General features: G+C 48.2%; 1 protein-coding gene across 1 annotated transcript; it reads left to right on the forward strand.

Annotated features, from left to right (window-relative positions):
* Positions 1-19176: 19176 nt before the first annotated feature.
* LOC120659071 (disease resistance protein RGA2-like) lies at positions 19177-20643 on the forward strand. Its single transcript, XM_039937136.1, has one exon. It carries the CDS (start codon positions 19177-19179, stop codon positions 20641-20643), a length of 1467 nt encoding a protein of 488 aa, XP_039793070.1.

Below are 20643 nucleotides of genomic sequence, written 5' to 3' on the forward strand. Positions count from 1 at the left end.
TTCTTCTTCTGTAGAAAAATTATTTGGATGTTTAGCGCTTTGATTCATGGGGTGGCACATTACTTCCAACGTACAACATTGGACAGCAGGTTTGCTGTAATCATATTTCATACTTTACATTTTCTTTGGTCAAGCTGTTTATCCTGCAAAGGAAAACAAAAACATGTTAAAGACTGCGGATAAATTCATAGTTCGAACTAAAAAATATGGTGGTACATTCATATTATTGATGATGTTTATGTAAACATGCGATATATGCAGAAGTGTATAATTCATTGCAATATTTATCAAGTCACTCAATATTTGTTTATCACAACTAGTTGCTTGATTTGATTTAGAGAATGTCAATGCTCTCCAACATTTCGAATCCTATTAACCAAATCACTGTTCGCCTACACGGCCGTTTACACCATTTACACGACGTGTAAACGCGACTCAGTGAGTATCCATGTAGGCCGATTAGCCGTGTAAAGCCATGTAAAGCCGTTTTGACTGTTTAAAAGGCCGTTTAAACGGCCGTGTATTCCGACTATTTGCTAAACGGTGAGTGACCGACCGTTCACCGTTTAATGTTTAGGCTAACATTGAACCAAATACAAAACTGATGTGAACTATTGACTTAAAATCATGCAGTTTGTTCCGACAACTTTAACCCTTGATTATGGAGTGACTCGGCCACCCCCTCTTCTTGCTGAAGCTGACCTTCTTAGCTGCATGGAAAAAGTACAAAAAAATCCTTCTTTCAACCTATGCTATATTAGCTTTGTTTGCCTGTTTGATTTTCCCTTAGCACCAACTTGCAGGTCCCTTTCTGTTAAAAATAAACGTCCAGTAAGGGTAAGCCAATGTCTCAATCACAATCAGCATACACTGTTTCTTAAAATCTGTTCATTTATTCAACATTTTGGCGCCTCTAGAGGTGATAGACCAAGAGCGGATGCTTCGAGTGCCTGACATACTTAAGGTACTCGTGTGAGGGCTTCTTGTTCATGGCGGAAAAATGTAGTGGTGGTGGTGGTAATGGAAGGTTGTATCAGCTTTATGGTGAGATAACTCTTTAGCATCAGTGAGGTTGACTTTGGTCTTATGTCATGGCCTTAAAGAGTTTTTCCTTTTGTTTAAAGTGTTCTTTGGTCTTTCTCTTAATTTTTTCTGCTTGATTGTTGGTATCAAGTTCTGTCAGGCTGGTTGCCTTATCAGTAAGCCAGGAACCCCTTCATTTATCGTACTCTGTACCCCAGTAATTTGGCTTGCAATGAAAGGCTAGAATGAATATGTTTCCTTTGATCTCAATATATTTACAGTCAAGAAAATTAGCATATAAATTTAAACACCACATATTCATATGCAACATGTTACTCCTACCTAATTTTAATCTTGTCCAACACCTTGTGGTTTGAAATTAGTTACATACTTGGAAGTTGTTAGATTATTATTTGTGGCTAATCTGGTAAACATCCAAAATTAGACTCCTTATATCTTGTTGAATAATGAATCTGCAAAACATATGTGAATATTTTTTCCAATTGGAACCATTGAGCTTGAAGCTATGGCCTTTTCCACATGCAAATCACAAGGAGAAAAAATACTGAATCATCAAATAATATATCAGTTCTTACTGACACATACTTTCAATTATCATCTTAAGTTACAATAGCAGAATTTATCATTACTTGAGATATAAGGGCAACGGCAAATCTAGCTATGCCTGGTGAAGCTTCACCCTTAGTTTGGAAGCAGGCTTTGCATCAGTGTTCAGAATTCAGAGCTTCTCCCTCAGTGTGGTAGCAGCTGTGCAGAAGGAATAATGGTAAATATTCAGTTTTGCGTCATCACTATTTAGAATTCAGAGCTTGTTGTACTTTCAGCTTATACCTGATATGTATGTTTTGCATGCGTGCGGAGGAAGTTGTATAGTGGTTCCAAGGCCTTTTGGCTATTATTGAACCTGAATCCAGTGAGATCATGAAGGGTGAATCAATGCCCAGGTCAGAGTTGAAGAGCATAACAAGTTACACATCCTACAGCTTACCTGACCGACAACCCAGAGGTTGTCTGTTAGGCCAGTCTGATATTAGGTCCCTGGTCTGGAGTACTGGAGTTGGACATGTATGGATCGTTCCTGACTCTGGTGCAAATGTGTGTTTGGATTGTTGTTGCATGAGAAACTAGATGTGTTGTAAGTTTGTTTGCAGCTCCAAAAAATACGATTGAGCAAGGGAAAGTCTGAAACATTTGAATATTGGTGTCTGAGAAGAAGTGCCTGCTTGTGCCAACCTTGTGTGGCTTGGTAGTCGCGATCATCATAAGAATTCTTTTCGTGATAAATCTTTTGCTTTTCAAATTGGTTCTGGGGCCCTTGTATCTGTTTCTTTTACAGGATGTGTGCGTTCAGAATATGGTGAAATGCAGTGTCTAGTAGTTTAGGATTTTATTTTGTCTTGTGCCATATAGAAGTATTATGGATCATTTTGGCTGCAGTAGGTTTCTTCAGTAAGAATTTATAATCTTTAGAGAGCATTAAATGAGAAACTGTGTGTTTGGCCTGAGTAATTCCAGTATCTGACCACATTTGCCAGGGTTATAGTGAACACAAGTTTGTGCCGAACAACCTAAGAGCAGGTCTAATAATTTCGGCGGCAGTCGGCTGTAACCGTGGTGAGCTAGCAAGCGTTTTGCGGTGGGTCCCATCAAAGTTTAGTGCTTTGCAGCTCTCTCCACCAATAGCAACTGCATGCACCGGCGTCGAGCGGGCGTTTCGTGGGACGCCCACATGATTCTCTCTCCATGTTTTTTTATCCTACACGTCGGACTCAGCCGGCTTAGCGCCGATTATTAAACCTGCTCTAATACGATGTTTGTAGATGATGCATGTAAAACTGCGGACATTCTGACAACTGTTCGATTCTTCTATCAGATGAGAACCTTCTGTTGATGAACAGTTTGTAGCAAAGTGGCAAGCAAGATGCTTTTTGGGTCTTGAAAATCGTATGGATAGTATACGTACAGGTGACCATACGTCCTAGGCCTAATGATGGGTTGGATGACATGAACCCGACCCGCCTAAAAAATATGATCCAACCCGACCCGATCACTATATGCATTGGGCGCTCAAATTTTCACGAGTTGAATTTTTTTATCCAAAACACATAAAAACCCGACCCGACTTGAAAATTGTATACAGAAATTTGGATTTACCCGGACCCAATCCGAACATAGCCTAGCCGGACCACGTATCGGTTCAGGCTCGGGTCAAAAAATCCGAGTCAGGTTAGCCGGGTTCAGGCTGAAGAAAAAAATTGTGGGTTTTCCTTTGCCTCGTCCCGATCACTATATGGATTAGATTCAGGCCGGAATTTTCAACCTACAATAATAATCGGGTTAAGCACGTCTTGAAATTTTTTTATTCAAAACCTGTAAAACTACCACCCGATCTGAAAATTATATACAAAATTTTGAATTTACCCTGACCCAACCCAAACATATTGGTCAGGCTCGGGTCGAAAAATCCAGTCATGTTCGGGCCAAAGAAAAAACATCAGGTTTTCCTTTGGCCCAACCCGCCTCAAGAGCAACGGTCACCCCTCACCTCACCGCCTCAAAACAAACAAAAGCCCCTCTCCCCCGCCGGTCTTCTCCTCACTTGACACCGCGCAAACGCTGGCTGAAATCCACGCCTCCGCCCGTGACCGCCGAGTCCTCTCCTTTCGCAACTCCCCTTCACTAACCCGCTCGCCATTCTATTCTTGAACCCACACCACCAGTCCCTCCCGCGCCGCCCTTCTCTTTCGACACCACCGCCGCGCAAACTCTCCCCGGGGTCCACGCCTCCGGCCGCGACCGCCGAGTCCTCCCCGTTCGCACCTCCCCTTCGCCGACCCGCTCGCCGCCATCCTTGCCTTCCTGTTCTTGAACCCACCACCCCTCCCTCGCCTCCCTTCTCCTCCCTTGGCACCACCGCACCGCGCAAACGCTCACCAGAGTCGACGCCTCCGGCCGCGACTGTCGAATCCTCTGCAGCCGCACCTCCCCTTCGCCGACACCCTCGCCGCCATCCTCGCCGTCCTGTTCTTGGACCCAGCAAGAACCTCGCCGCTCCTCAGCCAAGAATCGACCGAGTGCCCGATGGCGAACAGGCACGGGAGGAGGAGGCGCAGGGGCGCGGCGAGGCCCTCGGCTATTGGAGCGCGTTGGTGAGGAAGCACCCGTGCGGGCCTAGGGCGAGGAGGAGGCCGCACGGCGGGCTCGCGCTAGCCGCCGTGATCGAGCACGTATAGGGCATCGGGCGGCTGCTCCGCTCCTTCTTCACACGCGCAGAGGCCCGAGAGGCATTGCCGGCTGCAGAGGAGACGCCACGAGGTCTTCCGATCAGAGTCAGTCAAGCTGCTATGCACAGCAACAAGAAGCTGCCGCCGCGCTGCCCATGAGAACCACGACGGACACCATCACCACCTCCGCAACGACGGGCGCAATCACCTCCTCCCCTAGTACTACTATTTTCACTTCTCTCTTGTCAAGAGCATGATTTGGTTGAATCTCTTGTCAATTATGTCAAAGAAGTGATTCAGAACCGTGCCGGCCCTAGCATTTTGAAGGCCATCTGGCGAACTCTTCGTGACTGCCACTCGAGAGTCTAGACCTTATATTAAATCTTATAATATATATATATACATATATATATATATACATATATATACATATACATATATATACATATACACAAACACATATATATATACACACACACACACGCTATTTCCTTGTAAAGCGAAAACAGATATACTGATTTTTTTAATTTAATGTTGGAAATGAGGTGGCCCTGAGAACCTACATCTAAGATACACCAACTCATTGTAGAGTCAGTTAGTTTTTTTTTTTAATTTCTAGCTACTTAGTGTATAAGGTCCTTTCGACGAAAGAGCCGTTTTCTCACTTCCAGGTGGCATAGGTATCTACGATGAAGCCCAGATCCTTTTTGATCCCGGGTGGCAGAGCCAGCCTACGTGAGATCACAACTTATATACTTATATACTAAGTATTTAGAAACTAGGAGACCGACACTTACAAAACACTTACTTTATTACAACACAATAGTTTTACACAAGAGTACACAACACACCATGCTCTTAAATAGATGGCATGACAAGGAGGGTGTCCTCTATTTACAGGCCAAGGAGGATCATAAGGTGGTTACATGTGTCCCCCCTTCTAGAGAATTCCTAAATATTACAAGGTTTTTAATTTATTTATTACTAATTCTAGAGTATTCTATGATAATATCATCTTATTGACTTGAGGAGAATACTCTAGAAGGTTGTCTTGCATTCTTTCAACATTTAACATGTTTGATAATTATCGGGGAATATTGTAGACTAAAACAATAGTTATTTGTACTTCTAGAATAATTTGATTTCCATATATTTGCACTCCATAATATTCATTGGCTCACAAAAAGATACTTCTTCTGGTGTTTCTTGATGCACAATCATCAAGACAGTATTAAGATCAATAGTGTCGCTGCTGAGAATGGGCGACTACAAAACTACTCGACTACTCGTTTGTTATGCGCTTGATCGGATATGATCTAGCACGCAATGACTCAAGGATTTAGACTGGTTCGGGCCGGAGAATGCCTTACGTCCAGTATGGGGGGGGGGTGATGTTCTTTCTCTATTGCTCACGAGCCCAGGTGCTCAAAGTTCAGAAGGGAGCTTACAAGCCTTTCAAGCAGTGTGTTCTCCCGGAGTCGAGTCGAACGAACCCTCTCCTACGTGGGGGGGCTTCCCTTTTTATAGTTCAAGGTGGTGCCCCCCATTTACATTTATCTATCGAGATGTTTTGGTTCCGCCCGGGGTCCTTCATCTTCGTCAGTTGCCGGGGCCCACCCGGTCGATCGGGAGTGGAGAGGCTTGTGTCAGGTTGGTTTTCTTGGGCGACGGGTTGTCTAGGTATTGTCCCGTCCTTGATCAGTTGGGGTGGCTTTGCTACTCGGGCGGTCGCTCGGAGGTCGTCTCCCATCCTGTCCGCCTGTACCTGTCCCTCCGTCCGTAGCGCTGCCGCGCGTCCTTCCCTATGTGGCTTCTGCCCGAAGGACGGCACGCCCGTTGAGGGGTGCCCTGCCACGTTCAGGCGGTGCTGCCCGGTCACACCCGCTGGAGTAATGAAGTGGTGTGCAGGGGAAGCCATCATTACGGCGTGGGAGGCGGAGCTCATTGACTCTCTCTCTCTCTCGTTGGGTCGTGCGGCCTGCACGGCCAACACTGTGCCCTGTCAGGGGGTTCTGTGGATCACGTACGCGCGACGTGCGTAGAGGAGTGGGCATCGTGTGAGCCCGTACGGGGCCAGTCTTGGCCGGCACGCCCATTGTACTGGGCAGTCTTGGAGCGCACGGCCCGGGTCGCTCGGTACGGCGCTGACCCGGGGGTGCTAGGTCGGGAGGCCTCCACGTGTCCCTAGAGGGCTGGCCTCTGGTCATGTTTGGTGCCGAGGAATGGCAGTCGCCCGTACCGGTTCGTGGGCTGTGCTGCGGTGAGCCCAATAGGCTGCTGGGCCGATACTATTTGAGGCGGGCCCGTTAGGGACCCTGGGTTTACACCCCCATCAGAGGCCCCCGAGTGGCTTTGCGATTTTCGTAATCGTGGAGCCACTAGACTTGGCTTGATGGTTCCCGGTCTGGGCGTCCCATCCACCTGTTTGCGCGCCCAGCTTTCGGCGGGTGACAACGCTGGCGTGACGGAGGCGTGCCAGTCTTGATGGAGGGTTGGCACCGCAGAGTCTCGAGGTCTGCCGGCGCGTCCCGTCGACGCGCTGTAGGCGCATCGGCTTCCCCCCGCTGGGGGTCGCCTCCCATTGGCGGGTTGTACGGTGGCGGAACCCCGAGTGGCGTGATGGTCGCTCGGCACGCTGGGTCCAGTTGTATTGCATTGAAGGAGGGCGTGCGGTTTGATGAGGACTTTCGGTGTGTGTGTGTAAAAGGTTGATTTTTGTGGACACGTTAATGAAATTTCTAGTTTTTTAAGGAACAAATGGTTGTGTGAAATGGACAGCAAGTGAAAATGTCACGATTAAATTGACCCAACGCAGCAACCCAGACTTTAACTGGAATTATGGAAGTGCTTCCTGGAGCATATATATGACTTGGAAAAGGCGCTCCTGATAGCGTGTTTTCATTTTCTTTGTGCTGACAAAGAGCATCTCTGTTGGATCGTTTCAAAAAAAAATCAATATCATTTAAAAAGAGCATTTGTTGCTTATTACTAGTTAGTACTAATTAACCAGCATGATGCCGATGTCCCTCCAAAAAGGTCGCTTATTTCTGAATATTATTAGAAGACCAGCAAACACTTTAATTCGTATATACGGTCCCCATCTAACCTAGAATTGGTCACCTGGTAACATGAGGAATGTTGAGTACTCTATCCAGCTTGTGATGAGTGAATTGTCAACCGTGAGGTGTGATCGTGCGCTTGGTCTTTGGATTGCAGGTACACGGGCGTCGAGTGTCGACGGGGAGCTGCCGTGGAGGTGCTGTGGCCGATGGACCGTGCGGTGGACGGTGGAGAAGGGCAGCCGGGACCGGAGCTCGGACCGGGCGGCAGCTGTGGCGTCTACTCCTGGATCGAGGGCGCAAGCGGCGACGGAAGGCGGGTTTCTTGGTTTGTGCCACAAAACCAAGGAGGAGGACGGCGGTTGAAGACGCCAAGTCGTAGAGGCACGGGCGTCGGTCTCGGGACTGACGGAGGTGACGGGCGTCGACAGCGTCTAGGGCCTCGCTGCGGGCGAGGAGGTGACGGGCATCGGGCGGCGTCTAGGGCCGTCAGAAGGCCGAGGCGGGAACGGCGTCTAGGGCCATGGCGTGGAGGCGGGAATCTTCCCGCGCATGAGGTTTTGGCGGTTTTCTCAAAACCGGCCACCTACCCGGGTTTCGCGGACCCTCCAAAACCGCGGACTGGATCTTCATCAAGACGGCGGCATCGCGGAGAAGACTTCGTTTCGAAGAAAGAACCTCTGCCGTCGGATGAGATCGTGTACAGGGGGTGCTGCAGGCCAACCGGTCTGACCGGTCCCTGGCACCGGTCTGACCGGTCTAACCAACCGGTCTGACCGGTCCAGCATACCAGTCTGACCGGTCCCGCGGGTATAAATACCCCTTCACTTGTATTAGGTTATTGCGGCTTTTGTAATCTACTCGTGGACACCTCTGTTCTCCAGGACGCCGCCCCTGTGTCTTCCTCCCCCTGTTCCTCTCTTTAGAGTAGATTTGTCCATGGATTTGTGAGACTTTGTATTGGATGTGATTGGGAAAGGAGGCCCCATCCTCCTTGTGCCCTCTGGGCTTTTGAATCAATCCAATTCTGTCTCTCTTGTGCTTTTTGTGATGGATTTTCGTTTCGATTTTGATGCACTTGATTGCGATGTTTCGTAGAGCTCTTTGGAGTGATTCCCGTGCTTCTAGCTGCGTGCCAAATCTTCTGGAATCACGAGCTCATCAGAATTGAAGTTCTTGAGTATTTGAGAAAACCCCAATCCCTTTTGATCTCCCCCACAATTCTCAAGATTCGTTGATGTTTAGGCCGAGATCTTTTGGGGATATGTTCACAGGGTAGGGGCGAAGCAATCCCCCAAGTGTCATTGATTTTAATGGTCGTTTGGTTGAGATTCACCGTTTGAATCAAAGATTTTCTGGGTGCCACCGGTCAGACCGGTAGGCAAGACCGGTCAGACAGGTCTGCTTGATTTTGAATAGACACGACCGATCAGACTGGTCGAGCGTACCGGTCAGACCGGTCCAGGCAGATCAGTTCTGTAGTTTTTCGGTTTTGCTTCCGATTTGTTTCGTGGTTTCGCTCGCTCGTTCGAGGCCTTTTGTGTTGGTTTAGCTTTTCAATAGCTACTCCAAACTTTGGTCAGAACACTTGAGGGTTTGGGCGATTTTGGGACATAGGCCGACGATTCGAATTTCGAAGAAATTTTGATCGGCTCCCATTCACCCCCCCTCTGGTCGCCGGCTTCGGTCCCACAATTGGTATCAGAGCTTGGTTGAGGTTTTCAATACCTTAACCGGTTCGAAAAACCACTTGGCGACCATGGCGAGTCTTGGTAAGATCCCGGTGTTTTCCGGCGAGGACTATGCCTACTGGAAGTTTCGCATGAGAGCCTTCTTGCAGAGCATGGGAGCCGAGGTCTGGAAGATTACCAAGAACCAGCTTTACGAGGTGCTGGCTGTTCGGACCACGCCTCTTCAGGTGACCCAGCACGAGGCTAACGCCAAGGCCGTCAATGCCTTGTTCGCTGGCGTTTCTCGTGCGGAGTTCTCACGCGTCCATGGTTTTCAGGAAGCCCACAAAATTTGGACGTGCCTTGAGAACTACCACGAGGGTACACCTCAGGTGAAGGCCAGACTGTTCGAGACTCACCGGCGTGAGTACGAGAACTTCACACATGAGTCGGGTGAGAGCATTGACCTGATGTTCAGTCGTTTTCAGTCGATTGTGAACAAGGTCAATGCGAACAGATCTGCTGGTGCCCTTGAGTACACAAAGCACGAGAAGGCTCTCAAGTTTCTCTACGCCCTTGACCGCTCTGTGTGGGATCTCAAGGTGAACACGATCATTGAGTCTGCAAGCTATGAGACTCTGACTGTGAACGAGCTTTTCAGCAAGCTCAAGGCCACAGAGGTGGATAACCAGACACGAGCCAAGCTCAATGGTGCCCCTCCTTCCAAGAGCGTCGCTCTTGTGACTGGCCCAGGTGGATCGAGCTCTAACGCTAACTCTGCTCTTGGCTTTTCTCTTGCCTCTTTGCCTTCTGTTTCAGATGAGCAGCTGGAGACGCTGGGCGACGACGACTTGTGCCTTCTGATCAGCAAGTTCCAGCGCGTCTACCACAACAGGCAGAGGAAGAAGAACCCCAGGTGCTACAACTGCGGCGATCTGAACCACTTCATCGCCGATTGCCCCAAGAAGTCCGGCGGTGGCCAGAACAACTCCTTCGACTACTACCGCCACCGCGACCGCGACGACGGAGGCTCCAACAAGGAGCGTCGGCGCAACAAGCACCACAGTCATGACCGGGGAGGACGCTTCGACAAGAAATCGCTCAAGAAGCGCTTCCAGTACAAGGCCAAGAAGGGGGAGAAGGCCTTCCTGGCGCAACTCAGTGACCTCGACAAGAGCTCCGACACCGACCGCTCTTCTTCACTAACCTCCGACGACGACGACAAGAAGAAGAAGAAGCGGGACAAGGAAGCCACCGGCTTCATCGGCCTTTGCTTGGCGGCCGGTCGACGCAAGAGCTTCTGCACCATGGCGGGCGAAGCCGATGGTGCTCGTGCGTCTTCGGGTGGACATGCTACACCGACGCACTCCGGCTCTTCTCCTGGATCCGAGAGCGATTCAGAGGTAAACTCCATGATCGACCTGCTTGATACAGAGGTTAGGGAGTTGTACGCCGCTCTCGACAATCAGAAGAGGCTGCTTAAGGAAGCAGCTAGAGAGCGTAGAAAGCTTTGGGCTGAGCTGGCTTGTGCTAGGGAGAAGTCTAGTGAGGATGAGTGCGCTGGCTGCATATCTCACATGAACGATCTTGTTGCTCTCCGTGCCAAGCATGATGAGAACGTCGCGAACTTAGATGTTGCTAAGATTTCACTTGCTGACGTGTCTCATGAGCTCGCGAAGGCCAAGCATGAACTAGAACGGGTTAAGGATGCTCCTATTGTTAGCGATGTGCTTGAATGCGAGGAGTGTCCTATCTTTAAGTCTGATCTAGCTTCGTTGCAGTCTAAGTTTGCTACTGTTGTGTGCGAGCTAGAGGAGATGAAGTCTAGGCTAGTTTTGCTTGGCGCTTGTAAGCTTTGTCCCATGCTTAGGTTGGAGCTAGAGGAGAAGAACGCTTTGATCAAGTCTTTTTGAAAGACTAAGGTCATAGAGTCTAGCCCACCTATTGACGGCTCTGTTTGCCCTGGTTTGATCTCTGATTTGGATATTCTTGCGGTAGAGAAAGCCAACCTGGAGAATGAGAATACCTATCTTAGGGCGATTCTTAGTTGGGTTTCTGCTAGTGAGCCGCAGTTGGGCATGATGATCAAGCAGTTCAAGCGTGGTGATGGGTTTGGGGTCGGTTACACATACACGAAGTCAGACTTTGACAGGTTGTATGGTAAGATTGGCAAGGCTGCTGGAAACACTGCCAGCACGAGCATGCAGCCTTCGCTTGTTGACCCCACGTATGGTGTGCTTAAAGAACCACCGAAAGCACCTCCGCAGAAGCAGGTTTGGGTTCCAAAGCCCAATGAGCTGAGGAACTCCCTCGACACGCTCCCTGCTGCCACAGACCAGGTTGCCTAGAAGAAGAGGGCTGCTCCTCCCCGTCCGCAGGCTAGGCCTCCACCTCCCAAGCGTGAGGTGAGGTACCACTGCGAGTTCTGTGACAGGGAAGGTCACCTGGAGGAGTTTTGCTTCAGGAGGAAGCGGGCTGTGAGGAGAGAGCAGGAGAGACGGAACGCGGACATGTACTCTGCTCGGGTGCATGGTCCTTCTCGGCGTGGTGATAGGCGAGATGCTAGGGCGCACCGTGTAGGTGGAGGTCAGGGAGACGGTGGTGGTTACCGTGCTCCAGCGGGTGGTCGCTTTGCCGGTCGTGCTCCTGGTCGTTTTCAGTACGGCTATGGACCACGGGACCGAGGCTTTGGAGGAGGTTTTGAGACTCCATGTTTTCCTCGCAGTGGTATTCGTCAGTCACGCGGTAGACGGGATGGGGGATACACTTTGTCTGGTTTTGCTAACCCTTCTATAGAGCAAATGACTCGACACTGGTTTGCTTCTCACTTTGCTAACCCCGGTGTTGAGACATTTGCTCACCCTTTGTCTCACTACTGATGTGCAGGTCGGAGGCTTGGAGAACAGGTGGATCATGGACTCCGGTTGTTCGCGCCACATGACCGGAAATGACAAATGGTTCTCCAGCCTCACCCCGATGCGCTCAAAGGAGTACATTGTGTTCGGGGATAATGGAAGAGGAAAGGTATGTGGACTTGGCGCTGTTCGAGTTTCTGATCACTTTACCCTGAGAGAAGTTGCTTTGGTTTCGAATCTTGGTTTTAATTTGCTCTCTGTCTCGCAACTTCTTGATGAGGGGTTTGAGGTTCGCTTTAAGGAGGGCTGTTCGCGTGTTCTTGATTCCAGAGGAGATTTGGTTTGCCGGATTACACCTCGCGATCGAGTTTTCTTGGTTGACTTCTCTGGAACTCCTTTTGGCCCTTCTCATTGCTTGTTGGCTGGTCCTTCTTCTGATTTGTGGAAGTGGCATAGGAGACTTGGACATTTGAGCTTCGATTTGTTGTCAAGACTGAGCTCACTTGGTCTGATCCGAGGATTGCCCAAATTGAAGTTTGAAAAGGACCTTGTTTGCCATCCCTGTCGCCATGGGAAAATGATTGCCGCTTCTCATCCGCCTGTTAATTAGGTGATGACCGCTCACCCTGGAGAATTGTTGCACATGGACACAGTAGGTCCTTCTCGGGTGATGTCTGTTGGTGGAAAGTGGTACGTGCTTGTAATTGTGGACGACTTTTCTCGCTATTCTTGGGTCTTTTTCATGAGAACCAAGGATGAGGCTTTCGAGTTGGTTCGAGACTTGATCTTAAGGTTGAAAAACGAGTTACCCCAGGCCATGCGAGCGATTCGCAGTGATAATGGCACAGAATTCAAAAATGCTCGTTTTGACGCCTTTTGCAGTGATCAAGGGCTTGAAAACCAGTATTCTTCTCCCTACACTCCACAGCAGAATGGAGTTGTAGAGCGGAAGAATCGGACGCTGGTTGAGATGGCGAGGACGATGCTCGATGAGCATAGGACTCCTCGCAAATACTGGGCTGAGGTGGTTAACACCGCTTGTTACGTGTCCAACCGCATTTTCTTGCGTGCTTTCATGCACAGGAGTTCTTATGAGTTGCGGTTTGGACGCCAGCCTCGTGTTGACCATCTCAGAGTTTTCGGTTGCCGGTGCTTTGTGCTGAAAGATGGAAATCTTGATAAGTTTGAGTCTCGCTCGTCTGACGGTATCTTTCTCGGTTATGCTTCTCACTCTAGAGCATACCGTGTGCTGATTATTGATACTAACATCATCAGAGAGACTTGTGAAGTCACGTTCGACGAGACTGCACTGTGCAATTCTTCTGTCTTTGAAGTTGCAGGAGATGATGAGCTCAGCACCTCCATCTTTGAAGATGAGGAGGAAGAAGCTGCAGAGGGCGACGCTAAGGCTACCACGCGTGCTGTGGACCCAGCTATCTCTGCCATGAGCTCGGACGATGACGACGGCCCCGATCCGACTACATCTACTTTCCGGAGGCTGTTCAAGGAGGTGACTCAGGCTACACCAGCTGCACCTGAGGAGACACCAGCTTTGGTTGAGGAGGAGGCGACTTCGACACGGGAAGCACCGCGACACATTTAGCGTCGACATCCACCTCAACAGATGCTAGGTGATCTCAACGAGCGAGTCACCAGGTCCAAGGTAACAAGTATCGCTGGCTTTGCTCATTCAGCGTTTGTTGCCTCTTTTGAGCCCAAGGATATTGTACACGCTCTTTCTGATTCTAATTGGGTCAATGCCATGCATGAGGAACTTGAAAATTTTGAAAGAAACCAAGTTTGGGTTTTAGTCGAGCCTCCACCTGCTTGTAATCCCATCGGAACAAAGTGGGTTTTCAAAAACAAGCAGGGTGAGGATGGGTTGGTTTTTCGAAACAAGGCTCGTCTTGTTGCCTAGGGGTTTTGCCAAAAAGAGGGTATTGATTTTGAGGAAACTTTTGCCCCTGTTGCTCGTTTGGAAGCTATTCGAATCTTTCTTACATTTGCTGCTTCCAAGGGTTTTAAGGTTTTCCAAATAGATGTTAAATCTGCCTTCTTGAATGGCTTTATCGAAGAAAAGGTTTATGTGAAGCAACCCCCTGGTTTCGAAAATCCCAAGTTTCCAAACCGTGTTTATAAACTTCAGAAAGCTCTTTATGGTTTGAAACAGGCACCTAGAGCTTGGTATGATAGATTGAAAACCTTTTTGCTGGCTCAGGGTTTTAAAATGGGATGTGTTGATAAAACTTTGTTCCTCATGCGATCTGGCAATGACTTTCTATTAGTTCAGATATACGTGGATGATATTATCTTTGGTGGCTCTTCTCATGCTCTTGTCTCCAAGTTTTCTGAGCAGATGTCCAGGGAGTTCGAGATGTGCATGATGGATGAGTTGCAGTTCTTCCTCGGGCTGCAGATCAAGCAAACTCCTCAGGGCACTTTTGTCCATCAAGCCAAGTACACCAGAGACTTGCTGCGGAAGTTCGACATGAGTGACTTGTTTCCTCAGCCGACTCTGATTAGTACATCTACGGCGCTTGATGAGGACTTGGACGGCGAGGCGGTGGACCAGAAGGAGTACAAGAGCATGATCGGCTCTCTCCTGTACCTGACGGCGACGCGACCAGACATCCAGTTTGGCGTTTGCCTCTGCGCGCAGTATCAGGCTTCACCGCGCACCTCCCACAAGCAGGTGGTGAAACGCATCTTCAGGTATCTGAAATTCACCCCTGAATTTGGTCTTTGGTATTCTGCGGATTCTTCTCTGGTTTTGGTGGGCTTTTCTGATGCCGATTTCGGTGGGTGCCGGTTGGATCGCAAGTCGACATCCGGCACTTGTCAATTTCCCGGTACATCTTTGGTGTCTTGGTCCTCTTGCAAGCAGGCTAGCGTAGCGCTCTCGCAAGCAGGCTAGCGTAGCGCTTTCTTCCACAGAAGCTGAGTATGTTGCCGCTGCTAGCTGCTGCTCCCAGATACTTTGGATGAAACAAACCTTGCAGGATTATGGTTTGAGTTTTGGTAGGGTTCCCATCTTTGTAGACAATATGTCCGCTATTAGCATTGCAAAAAACCCTGTCCTACACTCTAGAACCAAACACATAGATATCCGATTCCATTTCCTGCGAGACAACCATGAGAGAGGACACATAGACCTGATCCATGTCCCTTCAGAGAGACAAACCGCAGATATTCTCACCAAACCGCTTGAGCAGGACACCTTTGCTCGCTTGCGAGGGGAGCTTGGGGTTTGTTACCCCTTTTGATTGCTAACTTTTCTTTGGTTAGCTTTGTAGATTTTAGTTGCTTCTCTTTGTTTCCTAGTTTTGGTAGTTGCATTGTGCATATGCATTGTACATGTTTGCATTTTTGCATTGTCTCACTTGCACTAGCATTTTTGTATACATTGCTATGATCCTTTAGTGCCTGCTAGTGTGAGTTGATAAACTTGATCATGCATAGCTTGCTCCACTGTGTATATGACATCATCTGAGTTAAGCTATTTTGATTTGAAAATCTGAAAACATGATCACCCTGTCTTAGCTACTAGCATGTTAGGGCGTGTTGATATGCTTTGCTATCTTATTCATGCTAGTGTGGCTTTTCGTTCAGCAATTCATACTTGAAATGATCTAAATCTGATAAAATTGCTTGAACTGTTCTTGAAATGGATTGAAAAGATCCAGATGTGATTTCTTGTTGCACTGATCGAGCTTTCGGGACGGCTCATTTTGCACTTGTGAGAACCCGGGCAAGGCTGTGAATGACTGAAACGAGTGCTTTAAGCTTCTGATTGTCTTTTGGCATAGGCTTGGCCTCGTTGCTAAGTAAGGCATGACAAGCTTTCAACCCCTGGCATTAAGAATTGATTGAGATAAATTTGATTGAAAAAATGATTGTTGGTAACTTGTTTTGGCTGGTTTGGCTCACCTATATGAGTTTGAGTAGCACTGCTTTCCTTTCCCTACCTGTTGGTGCTAGATCATGGGTGATGCTTTTATTTCTCCTAAACTGAACTTGCCTAGCTCTAGACTGATTTGATATATCTTGCTGAGCTAGATGCAGCTCTTGTTTATGTATGCACACGTGCTTGTGACTAGATGTCGCTCATATCCTTATATCCCTGAATTCTTTCACTTACACCTCCTGCATTGCATTCATTGCATAGCATCTGTTCAAGGGAAGTTTCTGCTTCAGGGGGAGTTTTAAGTCATTTTAGGCTTGATGTGTGCATGTGCCAACAAGGGGGAGAATTTTGAGAGAAGTGATCGAACAAGGGGGAGACTTGTTTGATTTTTTGAAAAACTTGTTGTGCACAGGGCCTTGAGAGTGCATCATTTTGGGAGAGTTGCACTTGTGAGAGGGAAAACTTTGCTTGAGGAGTTTCTGATTTGTTCTTGGCTCCTGGTTTTCCTTGTTTTCCCTCTGCTTCTTGCATGACTGTGTCGAGCGTTACCTCTGTCTTTGAGGAGTCATGTTTTGGCTTTTGATCGATTGCATCGAGCCGTTGCCCTTGTCTTAGGGAATCGATCTGTGCTTGAGTAAGTGACTGTTCTTGCATTTCTGAGCTTTTTGTCACTTGCTTGAGTTCTTCGCTTTTTTGCTTCTCTTTTTATCACTTCTATGGTTTCAGGTGGTGTGTTGACAATGCACTCATCAAGGGGAAGATTGAGGATGTTGAGTACTCTATCCTGCTTGTGATGAGTGAATTGTCAACCGTGAGGTGTGATCGTGCGCTTGGTCTTTGGATTGCAGGTACACGGGCGTCGAGTGTCGACGGGGAGCTGCCGTGGAGGTGCTGTGGCCGATGGACCGTGCGCTGGACGGCGGTGAAGGGCAGCCGGGACCGGAGCTCGGACCGGACGGCAGCTGTGGCGTCCACTCCTGGATCGAGGGTGCAAGCGGCGACGGAAGGCGGGTTTCTTGGTTTGCGCCACAAAACCAAGGAGGCGGACGGCAGTTGAAGACGCCAAGTCGTGGAGGCACGGGCGTCGGTCTCGGGACTGACGGAGGCGACGGGCGTCGACGACGTCTAGGGCCTCGCTGCGAGCGAGGAGGTGACGGGTGTCGGGCGGCGTCTAGGGCCGTCAGAAGGCCGAGGCGGGAACGGTGTCTAGGGCCACGGCGTGGAGGCGGGAATCTTCCCGCACGTGAGGTTTTGGCGGTTTTCTCAAAACCGGCCACCTACCCGGGTTTCGCGGACCCTCCAAAACAGCTGACTGGATCTTCATCAAGACGGCGGCATCGCGGAGAAGACTTCGTTTCGAAGAAAGAACCTCGGCCGTCGGATGAGATCGTGTACAGGGGGTGCTGCAGGCCAACCGGTCTGACCGGTCCCTGGCACCGGTCTGACCGGTCTAACCAACCGGTCTGACCGGTCTAGCGTACCGGTCTGACCGGTCTCGCGGGTATAAATACACCTTCACTTGTATTAGGTTATTGCGGCTTTTGTAATCTACTCGTGGACACCTCTGTTCTCCAGGACGCCGCCCCTGTGTCTTCCTCCCCCTGTTCCTCTCTTTAGAGTAGATTTGTCCATGGATTTGTGAGACTTTGTATTGTATGTGATTGGGAAAGGAGGCCCCATCCTCCTTGTGCCCTCTGGCCTTTTGAATCAATCCAATTCTGTCTCTCTTGTGCTTTTTGTGATAGATTTTCGTTTCGATTTTGATGCACTTGATTGCGACGTTTCTTAGAGCTCTTTGGAGTGATTCCCGTGCTTCTAGCTGCGTGCCAAATCTTCTGAAATCACGAGCTCATCAGAATTGAAGTTCTTGAGTATTTGAGAAAACCCCAATCCCTTTTGATCTCCCCCACAATTCTCAAGATTCGTTGATCTTTAGACCGAGATCTTTTGGGGATATGTTCACGGGGTAGGGGCGAAGCAATCCCCCAAGTTTCATCGATTTTAATGGTCGTTTGGTCGAGATTCACCGTTTGAATCAAAGATTTTCGGGGCTTTCTGGGTGCCACTGGTCAGACCGGTAGGCAAGACCGGTCAGACCGGTCTGCTTGATTTTGAACAGACACGACCGGTCAGACCGGTCCAGTGCACCGGTCAGACCGGTCCAGGCAAATCAGTTCTGCAGTTTTTCGGTTTTGCTTCCGATTTGCTTCGTGGTTTCGCTCGCTCGTTCGAGGCCTTTTGTGTTGGTTTAGCTTTTCAATAGCTACTCCAAACTTTGTTCAGAACGCTTGAGGGTTTGGGCGATTTTGGGACATAGGCCGACGATTCGAATTTCGAAGAAATTTTGATCGGCTCCCATTCACCCCCCCTCTGGTCGCCGGCTTCGGTCCCACATAACAAAAGCAATGTTTCCCAAGTTTCTATTGTTTTCTACACTTCTTGTGCATCATCATAGACTAGTTACCATTTGGCTTGTACAGGCTCAAGGGGTCGATCTGCTTGGAATACCGGAAGGAAAAGATAGAGTAGTAGTAGTACTATGAAATAGGCGCGCCAGGTTTTGATGGATCTTCCAATACATGTTTTTTTTAGGGCGATTTTCCAATAGATGTTGATCATCAAGGATATGGTCGCTGTGGTGAGTTCTGCTCAAGGAACTGACTGCATGGCGTCTCCTTATTGCAGATCAGAGTCCTCACAAGAATTAAGGTACTGCAATGGAGAAGGGATGGCCAGCTTGGGATTTTTATTTAATTTGTGATGAAAACTGATGTATGTAGATAGTGTTTGAACAAGTCTCTCCGATCCTTCATTTGATCAAGAATAGAAACACGGAAGAATAGTGAATGAATTAATGGAAGTGGAGAATCCGATGTTGCAGGGCAGATTTGAAGAGAGGTTGCGTATAGTATAACAAAGAAAGGATCTAGAATCAAGAGCTGTACCTTTCCCAGCTGTTACTGTTTTTTTTAAGAAAACAGGAGGGAATTTTGCAACCCCCTGCAATATTATATTAAAAAAGAGCCAAAGTTCGCACAGATTTTTTTAGGAAACAAGGATAAAAAGAAAATCAAAGAAAGCATAAAAATTACATCAAGACATTCAGCCATTCTCGAAGACTTGTGTTACTGCTATTTTGTTGACAGTGAGGGAGAGGAAAGGTCAATAAGGCTAAGGGACAAGGAGTCCCTATGGTCAAACATGAAACTAATTTATTGTGCATGGACCATTCTCGTAGATTGCAGTATTGGACCAACATCTTGTATGACTTACTATTATTTCTTTTAGAAAATGGAATTGTCTCCATCTCCGCGATGACTTGAACTATTAATCTCTCTCTTTATCCAAGTCTCGAGTATGAGGCATTTCGTTCTCCCCTCCACCTGCTGGGTTATCTTCCTAAGAGAGAGTGGTACCCTAATGGAGATTTTTGTTTCTGCTGTCCTGGGTGAGCTGGCCACTAGATCCATAAATTTCGTCATCAGCAGAAGCTCCAAGCCAAAGGTAGCGGATGTCGAGTCCAGCCTGCAAAGGGCTCTCCTTCGGGCACAGGTCATCATCGACGAGGCCACAGATCGCCGCATCACAAACCAAGCTATGCTCCAGCAGCTGGAGATGCTGAAGGATGCCATGTACAAAGGATGTTACATACTTGACACCTTGAAATACCAGTCTCAGGACGAGGAGGATGCCAAAGATCATGTTGTGAGTTATTCTTCTTTCTTTCTGTCCAAAGTAAATTCTCTGAAAGGGACTCGTTCTGCCAATAGAAAGATGCATATTTTGGAACAATTGCAAGACGCCCTTGACAATTTGAGCTCTATGATCATCAATGTGAAAGAGCTTGTTGTGTTCTTGACGAGGTACCCTTGCATGTACCACCAGCCTTATAGCATGCATCTACTGCTGGGCAACTGCATGTTCAGCCGCCAGATGGAAGCAGAGCTTGTCCGCAACTTCCTATTGTGCACACAACCTAATGGTGCTGAAGAATTGGAGGTTTTGCCAGTTGTTGGTCCAGGCAGAGTTGGCAAGAGCACCCTTGTCGCACATGTTTGCAATGACGAAAGAGTCCGTGCTCATTTTTCAGAAATCATGTTCTTGAGCAACCATGATTTCAAAGATGAGAAGGTAATAACCTCTCTGTGGGAAGGATGTGTGAAGAAGTATCATAACTCCAGGTCGAGCAAATATGGGAGAATTCTAGTTGTTGTTGAGATGGCTGGGGACTTCAATGAAGATGATTGGAAGAGGTTCTATGCTGCTTCCAAACGGTACATGACAAGTAGTGCTAGTAAAATCATAATCACAAGCCGGTCTGACAAGATCACAAAGCTTGGAACGACGAGGGCAGTAACACTGAAATATATGACCCATGAAGCATACTGGTACTTCTTAAAAACACTTACGTTTGGAAGCAATGACCCTATGATGCACCCGAGGATGGAAAACCTAGCCATGGAAATATCCAGAATGCTCAAGAGGGCGGTCTTTAACTCCATGGACATTATCTGCCTGCTGAGGGACAACTTTGACATCCACTTTTGGTGCAAGGTTGTGACCTTTTTGAGAGGGTTCACCAAGTGGTATGCCTCCAAATTCGGTGAGCCTCCATTTGATGCTCTGATGCAAAATAGACCTGCTTGTCTTTGGAGAATGCTTAGCACTTCTCAACAGATCATGGTTTATCATCAGTATGAGTGCTCTTCGTCACAACAGGAGGGTCCGAAGCTAGAGGTGCGAAGTGTGATGTATGGTGGTGTTAAGCCATCTGGAAGATTTGAAGCCGTAGCATGGAGATCTCCTATACCTCCCTACTATAACTATATTTATAGTTGTGAGGTTCGAGATCTGAAAACTACATCTGCTAAGAGGAAACGTTCTTAA

The sequence above is a fragment of the Panicum virgatum genome, chromosome 2N (genome assembly GCF_016808335.1).
Source record: "Panicum virgatum strain AP13 chromosome 2N, P.virgatum_v5, whole genome shotgun sequence".
Taxonomy (NCBI): Eukaryota; Viridiplantae; Streptophyta; class Magnoliopsida; order Poales; family Poaceae; genus Panicum; species Panicum virgatum.